This window comes from Geotrypetes seraphini, chromosome 5 (genome assembly GCF_902459505.1).
Source record: "Geotrypetes seraphini chromosome 5, aGeoSer1.1, whole genome shotgun sequence".
NCBI classification, from domain to species: domain Eukaryota; kingdom Metazoa; phylum Chordata; class Amphibia; order Gymnophiona; family Dermophiidae; genus Geotrypetes; species Geotrypetes seraphini.
The window spans coordinates 199,519,247-199,535,153 of NC_047088.1; the positions used below are offsets into that span (position 1 = coordinate 199,519,247).

General features: G+C 40.9%; 1 protein-coding gene across 5 annotated transcripts in view; it reads right to left on the reverse strand.

Moving 5' to 3' along the window:
* The window catches only part of MAP3K20 (mitogen-activated protein kinase kinase kinase 20), a 252,134-nt gene that overhangs the window by 213,520 nt on the left and 22,707 nt on the right, over positions 1-15,907 (reverse strand). For all 5 annotated transcript variants that reach the window (XM_033945057.1, XM_033945056.1, XM_033945059.1 and 2 more), the window contains exon 2: positions 15,577-15,664. In XM_033945057.1, the coding sequence (XP_033800948.1) occupies positions 15,577-15,649 (73 nt within the window). In that variant the 5' untranslated portion in view covers positions 15,650-15,664. The remainder of the gene's footprint in view (positions 1-15,576; positions 15,665-15,907) is intronic.

The following is a 15,907-nucleotide window of genomic DNA, read 5'->3' on the forward strand; positions in this document are numbered from 1 at the left end:
ATGGATTGTGGTATTGACTACTTGGGTATGCTTTTAGCAGTGACAGAGTCCTAGAAAGAAGTTCAAATAGAAAGCATCTGCCCAGATAATTCAGCATTCTATTGTAGTGAATGCAGAGCCAGATTGGTTTCAGACTCATGGGCTGTTTATTTGTGACATGTTGTGAGTGAAACTTTATTTATATCTCCATTTTTTTAAACTTGGATCTTGCAGTGCTGCAGAAATAGAGGTACGTCACAGACCTTTATAACAAGTTGCAAGAAAAGTAGGTTGTTCTGTGCTCCTTAAAGGGAGTCTCAATCAAAATTGGTGACAGGGGCAACTGAAGGTAGACAATTAACCATAAGAAGAATTCAGTTTTCCAGTGTTAGCTCAGTACAAATGCAAGTTGCATTTGAGAAATAATAAAGAAGGCACAGATCTTGAGCTTTGGGCCACTCCAGGTGATCTGTAGGGTATGTTTTTGTGGTATTTCCAAGAGACAATGTGCTCAACCATCCTGAATGCATGGTGGGTTCCAAACAGGCAAATGGAACTAAAGCCAAAGCATCAAATAGGAGGAACAACTTGGGTATCAAAGGCAGACACTGATGAATTCCTATCCAATGGGAAAATCTATAGGGTGATTTAAGATCTGTCTGTCTGACCTTAGTGCTGTAGTTTTATCAGCCTACTTTACCGTATTTTCACTCATATACCGCACACCTGTGTAAAACGCGCACACGGGTATAGCGCGCGGGAAACTGTAATTTATGTAAATAAATTTTTATATACCGCGCACACCCGTATACCGCGCATGCCGCCCCGACTCTCCAGTCGCTGCCCGACTCTCCTTTCGCCCGCTCCGACTCTCCTCTGGCCAGCCCGACTCTCCTCTGGCCAGCCCGACTCTCCTTTAGCCCGCCCCGACTCTCCTCTGTCCAGCCCGACTCTCCTTTACCCCGCTCCGACTCTCCTCTGGCCAGCCCGACTCTCCTTTAGCCTGCCCCGACTCTCCTCTCCCCCTTGAAGTCCGGTCCCCCCTTGAAGTCCTGTCCCTACCCTGAAAGCCTGATGCCCCCCCCCCGACGTCCGATTCACCCCCCCGCAGGACCGCTCGCACCCCCACCCCGAAGGACCGCTCGTGCTCGAACACGAACAAGCACCCCCACCCCGAAGGACCGCTCGCACCCCCACAGCCTCCCCCCCCCATCAAGTAGAAGCTGCCTACCGTCGTCCTGCTGCTTCTTCTTCCGGCGGTCCCGCCCTTTCTCTGACGTCAGAGAAAGGGCGGGACCGCCGGAAGAGGAAGCAGCATAGACGCAGGGCTAAGAGAAGCGGCAGGACTGCCGGCAGAAGAAGCAGCAGGACGACGGTAGGCAGCTTCTACATGATGGGGGGGAGGCTGTGGGAGTGCGAGCGGTCCTTCGGGGTGGGGGTGCGGGTGCGTGTTCGAGCGCGAGCGGTCCTTCGGGGTGGGGGTGCGAGCGGTCCTGCGGGGGGTGAATCGGACGTCGGGGGGGAACTATGTAAAAAAAAAGGGGATAACATGCTCACACGTATGACGCGCAAGGTTATGCACGGTTTGTAAAAATCGTGTATAACGCACGCGTTATATGCGTGAAAATACGGTAGTCACTGCGTTTAGTCAGTGAAGAGTTATATTCTGTCTTGTTTTTCAAGAAGTTCAAAATTCAGACCCATACTGGGCCTACCTATTGGAACTCATTGCTTCTTGATCTCTGTCTAAAAGGTAATTTTGCTTTCTTTACAATTAAAAAATTGATGATCTTTTTATTTTAATTTTCTAAATTTCAGTGGCGTGCGGTCAGGGCTTTCAGCATATTCAGTGAAAGCCCTGAACGCAGCTTCCAGCTCTGCACTACTCACTCCTGACTTCTTCTTACCTCCATTACATTACATTAGTGATTTCTATTCCGCTTGTACCTTGCGGTTCAAAGCGGATTTAATTGGAAGAGAGCTGGACATTTCCAGGAGATTGCATTACATTGGAAAATTGCTGGTACAGGTTACAAATTGAGGATTCATATTATATTACACTGGAAAGATTTCAGATTACATTACAAAGATAATTCAGATTAGCATTACATTGGGGACAATTTTGGGTTGCATTGATGAATATCCAGCTTCCTTATATTGGTAGATATCTGGAGATATTAGGATAGTGGTTGCTCACTCCCAGCACCTCCTCCATGCCCACACAGTCCTGAGCCTCATGCCATCATGGGATTCTCTTCAGCCATCGAACCCCTCCCTCACAGTTGACTGCTGACCAGAGACCAGCACAGAATTTGGGCTCCTCTTCTGTAGCATCCTGTGTTCTCCAGCACTGGAGCATAGAGTATTTAGAGCCTGGAAAGAATCAACAAAGGCATCCCATCCCTGCTTTCTTTTAATTTCATTGGTTAGGCTGGAAGACCTTCTGAGCCTGTATAACCAATCAAATTAAAACAAAACGCCCTTGGGGATTCTCTCTGGGCTCAGAATCCTCTGAAGGCATGAGGTGCTCCTGGCTGACTGTGCCAGTTTGGGTTTGCGCTCTGTGCCTGGCTGCCATGTCTGAATGAACCTAGAGCCTGACAGTCACTGGCATGTGGGAACTGCGCAGCCCAGACACCGCCTGATGAGCAAATGCTGCAGTAGCCTGTGCCGTGAAGGAGTGGGGCTCTCATATGCTATGCAATGCCATGTCTTTCCCGAAGCATGCAGTGGAGCGGTAGCAGCAGGGACTGCAACTGCTGGAACCAGAGGCCAGCGTCTCACTGTGCAAGTGCTGCTGCTGCTCAGGTAGCTCTCAGAGCTCTCCCGCCGTGCTGTAGATCGCTTCATGGGGCTGCAGGAAGCAGCAACCATCCTGGGACAGCACGGAGCCTACGTTGAGCACAACCTCGGAGCCCAGCAAGCAGCACTGTCCAACCCAGAACTGGAGACAGCTCAAACTGAAGTTGCCTCCATTGAGCTCACTGCTCCTGGGAGCTTCATGTAGTAAGACTTTTTGTTTGTTTGTTTTATTTCTATTTTTATGACTGTTATTATGGTCATTAGAATTAGGGAGTAAGTGGAGTAGGGCTGGAGTCAAGAAGAGATGACATGCTGATGGAGGGGAGAAATAAGTTTTTTGTACTTTGGGGGGTTGGTGGCAAGAAGAGAAGTAAGTGATGGTGACAGCAGGGAAGAAAAATACCTTATTTGGGAGTTTGTTTATACCATTGGGGGAGTCACTAGGAGTAGGTAGGGGTGATAAAGGGATGGAACAGACAGATTCATAGCTGAAATTGGGATGGGTACAGAGGACATTGAGAAAATTTACTTCTTTTTTTTTTTACTGGGAGTCACAGTTGTTTTCTGTATGATGCTGACCATTATTTTTGGAATATTCTTTCAAAAGGTTGCTACCTGTACTTTTTATCCTGTTTATCTATTTGTTACTTTGTTAAATACTGTTATTCTTGTGTTTCTTTGCATACCACTCAGAAGTGTAGATAGATGTTACATATATATTTTTTAAGTATTACTGGTTCTTGGCATAAAACACTAGAAGAGTTATGCAACTTGGTGCTTGTCTTCCATAAGCCATTTCCTCAATCAGTGGTTTCAATAAAACAGATGGCACTTGCTCTAAAAGCTAAGGTCTGTTTTATTCTATAATCATTCCTTCATTTCCTGTCCTGCAGTAACATCTGGAAGCTTTACACAATATGCTTACTATACATCTCAGTGACAGTGATCTCAGCAACCTTCTGTACCCAAATGAAGAGTGGCTTTGTGGAGATTGTGGGTTGAATCTGTTAAGCGCATGTCCCCTAAGTCTACAAAATTAACACTCAAAATTTAGATTAGCTCATAAATTTGTACATGCAAGTTATAGAATAAGGTTGGTGTAAATTTGTTTGTAAATTTGTGCATACAAGTTTGTTTGTTTGTTTTTAAACATTTTTATTATTTATTAAATTACAATAGTGTAATACATTTAATTGAAAATAGTAAAATATTACAAAAAAACACTATTTCAAACAAATATTATAGAATCATAACTATACCCAACCCCCTTCCAACAATTATTGATATTGTATTGATATTGACAATACTAAACATCTTTAATATGAAGATTTAATATCGATTTTTTCTGTACCTTTCCTTACTCTACACCCCCCCATCCCAACCCAGATGTGCAATGAAAAAACTCAGAAGGCAACTGATTTTCCATGAACAAATCAATAACATAGATAAATCTTGTTTCTATACACTGCGACTAATAAGATCGATCATTAAATTTTTGGAACCTAAATCACATAACATTCTCATCCATTCATTAGTCATTACAAAGATCGATTACTGTAATTCTTTATTACTTAACATCACTCAAAAAGAAAAACGACGTCTTCAAATTATTCAAAACACTGCCATTAAATTGATTTATAATGCAAAGAAATTTGATCACGTTACGCCCCTATTTATCGATGCTCATTGGCTTCCTATAAGCCACCATATTTTATACAAGGTATTGCTGCTTATATTTAAAACTTTACTTTATAATGAGCCTCAGTTTATATCAAGAATGTTAATTCCTTACAATCCCATTCGCTCACTAAGATAATCCTCCCAAAATTTATTAGTCATACCCTCCCTTAAAACAATAGGAATAAGAAGAGCAGACATGTTTTCTGTCATGGGCCCACAAAGGTGGAATTCTCTTCCACAATATATTACAATTGAAAGAGATTTGCATTCTTTTAAAAAATCTTTGAAAACACACCTTTTTAAAGACGCTTTTAATTCTTAATATTATTTAATCTTTTCTTAGCATTTTAATTTTTTAACCAAACCCTTTCCCTTATGTTTTTTCCCATATTTGTTTTCCTAACTAAGACAGATGTAATCTTTTCCCTTTCTTTCCCTCCATCTCAAGTTTGTCTTGTCTTAAATTTATGTTACTGCGTTTTAATTTTGTATCTCTATATTTTATGTTTTATTTTGTACATCGCTTTGTAAACAGATTTAGCGATAAATCAAATGTTAATAAACCTTGAACCTTGAATATATTATCTGTTACTGCAAAAGAGCAAATAATGCCAATGGACTCCATATTTTGTTAAATAAAACACTAAACCCTAAGCAATTTGCATTCACTCTCTCATATCTACATATTACATACATACATTTGTCCACCAAAATGTATAATTTAACCTGTCATGATTTTTTCAGTTTTTTGTGATCATTTGAACCGCAATTCCAGTTAAAATCAAGAAAAGACGGCTTTTAAATTTATCAAGGGGAGGTTTAATATTGTGCATACAAGTTAAAAAATAAAGGTTAATTGCGCACATAACTTAATTTAGTAATTGGCTGTTAATTGGTGTTAACATCCAATTATAGGCTATAACTGTCAGTAGTTGGCACTACATGGCAACAATTAGCAGTTAAACACATAAATCCCCTTAGTTGATAATCTAAGGGTCCTTTTAGAAAGGCGCGGTAGCAGTTTAATGTGTGGAATACTGCGCATTGAACCACCTGCCACGCTAGTACCTAACGCCTCCATTGACGAGGCGTTAGGATTTTAGGCTGCTGCGGGGGTTAGCACATGATGAAATGTCCAACGCGCTAACCCCCGTAGTGCGCCTTTTGTTTTTATACTTCTTTATTCATTTTATAACTTACATCAAGTACATCAACATTGGTATTAACATTTTAACATAGATATATCACTTGAAATTCTACAATTAATCTTATCAAATTAAATTTATCTCCTTCCCTCCCATCCTTTTATATTTCATAAAAACATTTTTCAATAATAAATACCCCCTCCCCCACCCAATTTCCATTTGTACTAATCAGGGAAGAAAAATATATACTCATTCTTTACAATAATCTAATAATGGCCTCCACACATCCTGAAATTTACTAAAGTTCCCTTTTTGAATGGCTAATGTTCTTTCCATTTTATAAATATGGCATACTGAATTCCACAAAAAACTAAAGTTCAATCTATTCCAACTTTTCCAATTAAGTGTTATTTATTGTATGGCAACTCCTGTCAAAATGAGCAATAATTTATTATTTGTAGAGGATATTTGACTCTTAGCTCTCATCTCCATACCTAATAATATTGTATCATAGGATAATGCCACACGATTTTCTAATAAACAATTTCTATGACTCCAAATTGATTTCCAAAATTGCATAATAAATGGACAATAGAATAATAAATGGTCTAAAGTCCCTGCTTCAAGATAAAAGGAGCCCTAAAAGTTACATACTCAAATTCCAGAGCACAATACTTCAAAGGGGGGGGGGGTGGACCTGGGAAGGGCATAGGTAGGTCGAGGGCATACTGGTTACAGAATGCAATCATTTACATGCCTAACTGCCATTGAGCTGGACATAAGTGCTCAAGTCTAAAATTAGGCCATCTTAGTACAGTATAAGGATAATACTGTGGAATGGACCAAAGCGATGCAGTTAGGTAAAGTGGTTTAAATAATTAAGAAGGTTCATACAAACTATAAAGAAAAGTTTATTCTTGCATCTATTAAGGGAGAAAGTAATAGCATTTTTATTAATTTTATTTAGTTACAATAGTGTAATACATTTAGATTGAAAATAACAAAAGAATACACTATCTCAAACAATAATATTATAGAATCATAGCTATACCCAACCCCTTTCCATCAATTATTAATACTGACAATATTAAACATCTTTAATATGAAGAATTAATATCTATATTTTCATTACCTTTCCCTACTCTACCCCCATCCCATCCCAGATGTGTAATGAAAAACCTCAGAAGGGAACATATTATCTTTTAATGTGAAACACCAAATAAAGCCAATGGACTCCATATTTTGTTAAATAAAACACTAAACCCTAAACATTCTGCGTTCATTCTCTCATACTTATATGTATTACATACATTTGTCCACCAAAATATATAATTTAACCTGACATGATTTTTCCTGTTTGTTGTGATCATTTGAACCGCAATTCCAGTTAAAATCAAGAAAAGACAGCTTTTAAATTTATCAAGGGGAGGTTTAACATGTAAAATAGTATCACAGATTATTGCTTCACGTGTTAATGGAATATCTGATTCTAAGACTATATTTATTTGTTCCCAAATTGACTTCCAAAAACCAAATATCAGCGGACAAAAAAATAACAGATGATCTAAAGTCCCTATGTCAGTATGACAGTGCCAGCATCTATTTGATCTAGAATTATCTAATTTTTGCAACTGAACTGGGGTCCAAAAAATTCTATGCAATAAAAATAACCATGTTTGTCTCATAGATGCTGACAATCAAATTGGAATTAGGGGACATCCTTGAAACAGCCGTGAAACATGTTGGAGGAAGATGCCAACATTTCATAATTAGCACTCAGATAAGTGAATTTACAATATTTAAATGTGGATAAAAAGCACTAAAAATTTGAGAATCATTAATTTATGAATACGTACATATTAAAAAAAAAAAAAGAAAGTAGTGTAAAGACATTTAAAGCAGGGTCAATGAAGAGTGAAAAACTTTGATATTTAAATTGATCGATGCGGAGTGCAGAGCATTCTTCCTAATGGTGCAAGAATAACCATATGGAAGGCACATCTGAAGATACAGCTTAAAGATTTAAGTTTTAAATGAATAAGATTATTAAAGGCTACACCAGTGGTTCCCAACCCTGTCCTGGGGGACCGCCAGCCAGTCGGATTTTCAAGATATCCCTAATGAATATGCATGAGAGAGATTTGCATATGGAAGTGACAGGTATGCAAATCTCTCTCATGCATATTCATTAGGGATATCTTGAAAACCTGACTGGCTTGGGGGTCCCCCAGGACAGGGTTGGGAACCACTGGGCTACACTTATTATTAATTAGCAACCTAAAGTTAGGCATGTAAATGTGTACTTATGCTAATATTCCATAATGACAGCTGTTGTTGTAGAATTTATGCTCACCCCAAAATTCCATAAATGGAGCCTAAAGTTGTACTTTTATCAAAGTGGGTTACAGAAATACATACATATTAATCATTACACACATTCATAAATAGCAGACAATTACATAAACCTCCCCATGAGCATATCATTCAAATCCTAAGATAAATATAAGTGCTCAATGCCTTCAGAATACAGTATAAAAGCAATAATGATTTGTCATCAATTCTTGTTTGGAAACATTCCAGAATTGTTTAAAAATAATATATTTAGTTATACACCAAAAAGATCATTGTGCTCTGAGAATCTAGCTTTACTGAAGATGACTGTGAATCCAAGGCTTGTTGAGACTGGTAAAATGACTTTTTGTTGTGCAGGAGTTAAGATATGGAACTCCCTGGTGGGTCAGATATGAAATTGTCGTGAAAAGGGCATGTTTAGAAAATTACTTAAGATGCAGTAATTTGTAGATGCCTTTCTCCTCTCTGGCAGACTTGATGAACTATTCATGATCTTTGCTATGCAAGTTATGGTATTATTTTGTAGTCATGATTTCTGAGGATTGTTTGTATATTTATTTTATCATGTTTCTGTTTTTAAATTAAGTATGTAAATTATGTAAACCATTTAGTTCTAAATGGTATAGAAATTTTTAAAATAAATAAATAAATCCCCCTGTTGTCTAATGTATAGCGGGATATTGTTCAAAGTATCAGGGCCAATACAAGAAAATGAACCTATTCTAGTCGTATGCAATCTCATTTGCTTTAAAGAAGGGACTATTCAAATCCCTTCCATTGACTGAATGTAGAATCTGGGATGGTGCATAAAAAGAAATGCGGTCAATCAGATATTTCAGTGCCATCCAACGCACACACAGATATGTCAACAATAATAATTTATACCGAACCCAGTATTTTATCTTTAACCAATACAGTTTAATGTAAAATGCAGATACATGATCGTATTTAGCAATTCCAAATAGGACCCGAATGATTGAATTTTGAGTCACTTGTAAAGCGTGAATCGTGGTTGCTGAAACCCTCAGTAATACAGTAACCCTGCAAAAAAAAAAAGCCTTGGGTATGGGAATCCTAGATATGCCAGCTTTTCTGCTCCTTTTATATTTCATTTTTCTTTTTTTAAATATCTTTATTCATTTTAAAGCTAAAAATAAGTGCAACATATTATACAGACATTTTTTGCTTTAACAGCATTTAAATTCTATCAAATTATATTTTATGACAAATACATATATCATCCCCCTTTCTACATATCCAACAATTGCACTCAAGATGAGATATTCTGCATAAAATGCAGAAGAACTGGAGTTCTGCAAATACTTTTAAAACCAACTCCAGTGCATGGGCAGGCAGATTGAATGAGAAATAAGGAAAAATAAAATTAGAAGGAATTGAGAAGGAAGAAAAAGCCTGGAGCAAATAGCGAAGGGCTGGCACAAGGTGGGGAGGCTCCGGGGGACCAGGGCAGGACCTGAGAGAAAGGGGTTAGTCGGGGACAGGTGGGGGGAGGAGCGGCGGGAGCTTTAAATAAGTGGCCTCTGTACCTGCTTCACTTTGGCTGCGGCTTTCGGTCCCAGAGAGCAAAGTGGGCAGAGCTGGTCCCGGAGAGCAGAGTAGGTAGAGTCGCGGTGGCAGAAAAAAGAAGAACGAACAGTCTGCAGGACCAGTAGAAGCGTGTGTCGGGTCCATGTTGCAGCCGGTGGCGTCCTCAGAACACGTGCCTGGGTGAGGCATCCTCAGAACACGTGTCGGGGCGAGGCTAAGAGTGGGCGTTTTAAAATTACATCCGGTGGTGACAGTGGATCATGACGGCTGTACTCTGCTGGAGAGTGGAGCACCTTTGCATCTGACGGCATCCTGCTAGCAGCGCACAGCAGCACTGGGGCTGGAGAGCAGGCAGAGAAAGCGGATTGCCGAACGACAAACGCACTACAAAAAAAAAATACGGGGGGGGGGGTGTGTGTGTGGTATTCACTCCATAAGATAAACCCTTATTTCCACCCTCTTTTTGGAGGGGAAAAAGTGTGTCTTATGGAGCGAAAAATACGGTAATATAGCATACTCGTATTCCTTTCAAAGAAGTAATACAGCAACCGAGATGTGAATAAAAAAACCCAACTCGCTCAGTCTTGACCTGCTTGAATAAAAAGCCAAAATTCTAGTCTCTTCTTAAACCTTACTTAACATGATTCTATTTCCAAATCAAAGGGCAAAATAAGTAAGGCCCCCCTTTCATCAAGCTGCGTTAGGGTTGGTTTTTTTTTACTGCCGGCCACTACGGTAAAAGCTTCAATGCTCATAAAATTCCTATGAGTGTAGGAGCTTTTACCTCAGTGGTTGGCAATTTAAAAAAAAAGCCAAAACTTTTGCAGCTTGATAAAAGGGAGCCTAAATAAGGTACACTGCATAATTCCAAAGCAAAAGGTATCGGATAAGGACAAACACAATAAATTACTCAGTGGCGTACCTAAGGTATGTGGCACCCGGGGCCCATCATTTTTTTGACCCCCCCCCCATGTAAAAAATATTTTTTGTAATGACCATGAAACGGAATAAATGGTCAGAATAGAAACAGGCAGTGAAAATTTTTTTTTATTGAACCTCATATATTACATTACATTACAAGCAGTGCTGTTACAAACATATTCTGAAGGTCAATGCTAAGGTTAACAAAGTTTCCTTCCTTGGACCAGAAGGAGATACTGACAAACCACTGGAAGAGATCCCAAAACAACTACCCAGGAACAACACCCAAAGACCCACTCAGTGTGTGAACCAGTTGAGTAGAGTGGACTAATTAGGGGGTGGAAATGGGCCCGAAGTTTGCTCAGCAGAATTTCCCAGACCACCTCTTCCTCTCAACACATTGACACGCTGCCACCACCACCACCATTAGGAACATCTCACCGGGTAGGCCAGCAATGCTTATAAACTTTATAAAACACATTATTATATTTTCTTATAAAGCACATATTTTAACTGAACTCTCTGACATCCTCAGCCTTGCCATTCACAAAAATAGAAGGAAGAAAAGTTCCCATTTCCTGCTGTCTCATGTCCCCGGCCTATACAATATTTTTCTTCTGCAGACCCTTCAAAAGTCTGACCAAATCCTCGTTTCACTTGCATTATAAAGTACTGAGGATGCCATCTCTCCCCAATCCCAGGTCCTAAAGTCTACGATAATATCACAAACTAGTGCTGCCAGATTCAGGAAAAAAATTTTCGATTCAGCCTATTGAATTGGTTTATCGATTCGATTTTAATGCCCAATTGGGTGTTTTTTTCAAACATCCTGGTGGGTTTATTTTATAGCTTTTTCACCCCCCTTTGGCTTCTCCTAACCACACTGGTGCTGTGGTGTAAATAAAATAAAGAAACAAAAAGGACTTTTCCTCTCTCTGTTAAATCCTAGCTCACGTTTGCGGTCTAACACCAGCTCTGGCAGGATACACATTTCAAATCTGACATATTGTAATCACAAATCAGAAAATAAAATTAGTTTTTCTACCTTTTGTTGTCTGGTTATTTTTCAAATCTTGTTGGTCCAAGGCTCTGGTTGTCTTCTGATAACTTGCTTGTCAGGGTCTCCTTCTTCCTTCTTTCTGCATGCTAACCATCCATCTGCCATCTCTGTCCTCCCCGTTTCCCTTCCCTCCCCCGGATGTCTGGCATCTTTCCTTTTTTTCGTCTCCCTCCACAAATCCACCTTTTCTTAACTACCCTTTCATCCAGCATCTCTCCCTCCTTCCCCACCACCCCAGGGTCCATCATCTCTCTCTTTCTTTTCCCAACTACCTTCCTAACCAGTACCTCTATTCCCCCCCTCCACAACATCCCTTGTGTCCAACTTCTCTCCCTTTCTGTTCCTACCCTCCCTAAAACTCATGGTCCATCAACTCTCTCCCTCTCCTCTATTTTCATACCCATTATTTCTTCCCACCCAAAGTCCGGCATATGCACGTCTCTTTGAACCCCTCCCCCTTCTCTCCGTGTACTTCTGCACCAGGGCCCCCTCCCCTGAAGGCCTGTCCCCCCCTTAAAGGTCTGCATCCCACCCCTGAAGGCCTCTCCCCCCCTTTAAGGCCTGCACCCCCCCAAATGCCTGTCCCCCCCTCGAAGGCCTGCACCCCCCTCTCGAAGACCTGCACCCCTCTCTCGAAGACCTGCACCCCTCTCTCGAAGGCCTTCACCCCCCTCTCGAAGGCCTGCACCCCCCTCTCGAAGGCCTGCACCCCCCTCGAAGGCCTGTCCCCCCCCTTGAAGGCCTGCACCCCCCTTGAAGGCCTGCACCCCCCTCTTGAAGGCCTGTCCCCCCCGTGAAGGCCTGCACCCCCCTCGAAGGCCTGTCCACCCCTTGAAGGCCTGCACCCCCCCTTGAAGGCCTGCACCGCCTCTCGAAGGCCTGCACCCCCCTCGAAGGCCTGTCCCCCCCCTTGAAGGCCTGTCCCCCCCCTTGAGGGCCTGTCCCCCCCTTGAAGGCCTACACCCTCCCCCGAAGGCCTGCCTGTCCACCCCCCCTTGAAGGCCTGCCTACCTGTCCCTTCCTTGAAGGCCTGTCCCCCTGAAGGCCTGTCTCCTTCCCCTCCCAAGGCCGGCCTGCCTGCCCGCCTGCCCCACACCTGAAGGCCTGAACCCCCCCTTCGCAGGACCACTCGCCCTCCCACCACCTCGAAGGACCGCTCAGCCGCCCAGCACCATTTACCTGAAGCAGCCTGCAGCAAGATCTCGATCCCAGCGATCTTTGCACTGCTTCGGCTGTTTCCTTCGCCGCGGTCCGCCCCTCCTCTGACGTCAGAGGAGGGCGGGACCATGGCGAAGGAAACAGCCGAAGCAGTGCAAAGATCGCTGGGATCGCGATCTTGCTGCAGGCTGCTTCAGGTAAATGGTGCGGGGAGGAATCCAGATGCGAGACGTCGGGGCTGAACCGGACACAGGGTGGGGGGGTGAACCGAACCGGGAGCACCCTCTCAGGGCTTGGCACCTGGGGCGGACCGCCCCCCACGCCCCCCCCCCTTGGTACGCCACTGAAATTACTTTGTATGTGCCTCAACTGACAGATAGCTTAGTAAAAGGCCCCATAGTTTCCTATGTGTAACACCCCCTTCTGAGTATTCCCTGGATTCAGAGAGGGGAAGGGGGCTTATCCAGCTCTGTCTTTCCTTTCCCATCTCACCCTTTATAAATCTCTGATGCCCTGATGCCTCCACCCAAGGAGAAAGGGTATTAAAAGGTGGATTCCCTTCCCTTTCTCTCAGGAAACGTCATTGAATTCAACTTTGTCAAAACTCTATTTTCCCCTCATTACTAAGCTCTGTCCTCTTGCAGCCTCTCAGCTACCTCAAAACCTCTCATCCTCTGTGATCTATTCACAATGACAGACATCACAGAACTAACTCTCAAAATCTTTCACCTCTCTGTCATCTGTGATCTGCTCATTCTGACAGACATCACATAACTGCCTCCCTGAGCCAAGAAAATACTCATTGATATTTCCCTTCTCAGAAAATTCCTCCTCCTTCTTCTTCATAGCCATGCAGAAAACAAATCAATACATTTATTGATATTTTGCTCTATCTCACAAACATGTCAGCTTCACTAACATACAAACTACCCTTTATCAAACCCAATTTATATATGGGTTGTATATGTTATGCACCAATGCTAATCTAACACAGCAAAAATAGCCTAATGTGGGAGACACCTTTCTGTGTTAATTTTGCCATCTGCACTCACTAAGTGCAAAGTAATTATTTATCTTAATTTTTTTTTTTTTTGGAAGGGTCTGTCAGGGCAGAGAGTAAGCATTTTTGTGCTAACCAGTCAGTATATCACCATTACCATCTGCTAACTGGTTAGTGTACAGTTAACATAGGAACCTTTAGGCCTGGATTAGAGAGTGACACGGGGACAAAAATTAATCCCTGTCCATGCATTTTCATCCCTGTCCTTAAAGTGAAGCGCATTTTTCATCCCCATCCCCTCCCTGTCTCCGCAGTTTTCATCCCCATCCCCGCAGTCTTAATTTTCTTCCTCACGTCTCCCCGCTCAAAGCATAAACATGATTTTATGCATTTTTATGAGCCTAGGGCTCGCAAGGAAGTTGGAAAGAATGCCATACTCTGCATGCTTTCCCTACTTATTTGCATGTGGTTTAACAGGCTGCATCTCAGTGGGTAGCCAATCTGAGACACAGCCAGTTTAGACAGTCAAGGACCTCTACCAGTTCCAGACCCCTGAGAAAGACATGTTTGTCGAAACACAGACTCTGTCAGGTCCCAGTCAGTTCACCATATAGTTGGACCACATTTATACAACATTTATTGATTTCAATAAAGACTTGTCTTTATAACATATGAAAACAAATGGTAAGTAGATATAAGCCAACAATGTAAAACTACAAAGTGGGACAGATCTTAGCTTTTTCCTACAATTTAAGGAATTTTCCTAGGCTTTGACTTCAGTCACCATATGCAACACAAAAATTAGCAAGATCAGTTGTTTTTAAGCCTAGATTGCCAACAGATCTGCCATTGACATTGAAAGCTTCATAGACAAGATGACCTTTTCCAATCCCAACAGAATACTAAATAAGATCCAGTGGTCATGATGGCTCAGAATTCCAAAGTTTTAAAATGAACCAGAAATAGAAGTCAATGTAGGAGAATAAATAAACAATACTGTATATCAAAATGAGATGACAATTCTGCATAAAAGAAAGAATTCTGTGAGCTAATTACCTTTGTAGAAAAGTAGACTGAACTGGCATGTCATGGTTGTTAGCAGGCCAGCACAAGCAATAGGCTATCGTAGGATAACATTACTAATATTACTGATTTAAAACCTCATCTAGCATTATTACACTTTATATTCATTTGTTAATATCCTAAGTTCAAAACATGTGTTAACTTTCAGTCTGGGACACAAATAAATAAATACATATGCATATGGGGGGGACAGCAAATATGTATTTTAAAACAATACTCCACAGCTCATGTGAAAAAACATGTTTTCAAGCTATGAATGTTTTTTAAACATAAAACACTGATTTTTACCATATAAAGATGGATTTGCTTGATAACAGTTTAATAACCCAGGATATTTTAGCATTCTGGATAATAAATGCACCTCCAAATATTGAGTGATAGTTAAAACAAACAATAAATTTAAAAGAACAAAAATTGGTTTATTCTGGAAAAAAGGTCTTTTATGAGCACCTTCCATACCTTTTTTTTCACAAGACAAATACGTGGGTTACACGAACTTCTTAGAGATCCCCATAGTGCAAATGCAACACAGCCCCATTCAATTCCTATGGGCTGCGTCACATTTCCCGCGCATGTACTCACTACCATGGCTTTGTAAAAGGGGCTAACATTTCACAAACCAGTACATGCATTTTCTACTCATTTCTTGAAGGCATCAACAGTAAAATAAAAAAACTAAACAGTTAAATCTGACAACAAATTTACAAGATAAAAGGGAAATTATAGCTGCATTTTATACAATTACTTACAAAACATGCTATTAAAAGTTTCTAAGAATAACACATGGCTGACAAAGATTGTTGATCAATGTTTTGCTAGAATTAAGTTAAATAAAAAAAGATTCTTACCTGTAACTATACAGTAATTGGGAGGTTCAAGAACAGCTCCATAAAACTGGATGATGTTTCTGTGACTGAGCATACTGAGTATCTCTGCCTGTTCAAAAACCAGAAGCACAATCAAACACTGTTTGATTAAAGTAACATAACATAACATTGTGCTTATTGACCGCGTAACCAGAAGTTCAACGCGGTTTACAAAAAGTTATAAAAGTAAACATGTTACATGAAATAAGATGATTCGTTAAACAGTCAAATATTTAGAAAAAAGATAGGTCTTCAATTGTTTTCTAAAATGGCCATAGGAATGGGTAGTAAGCAACAATATTCGGAATTCGTT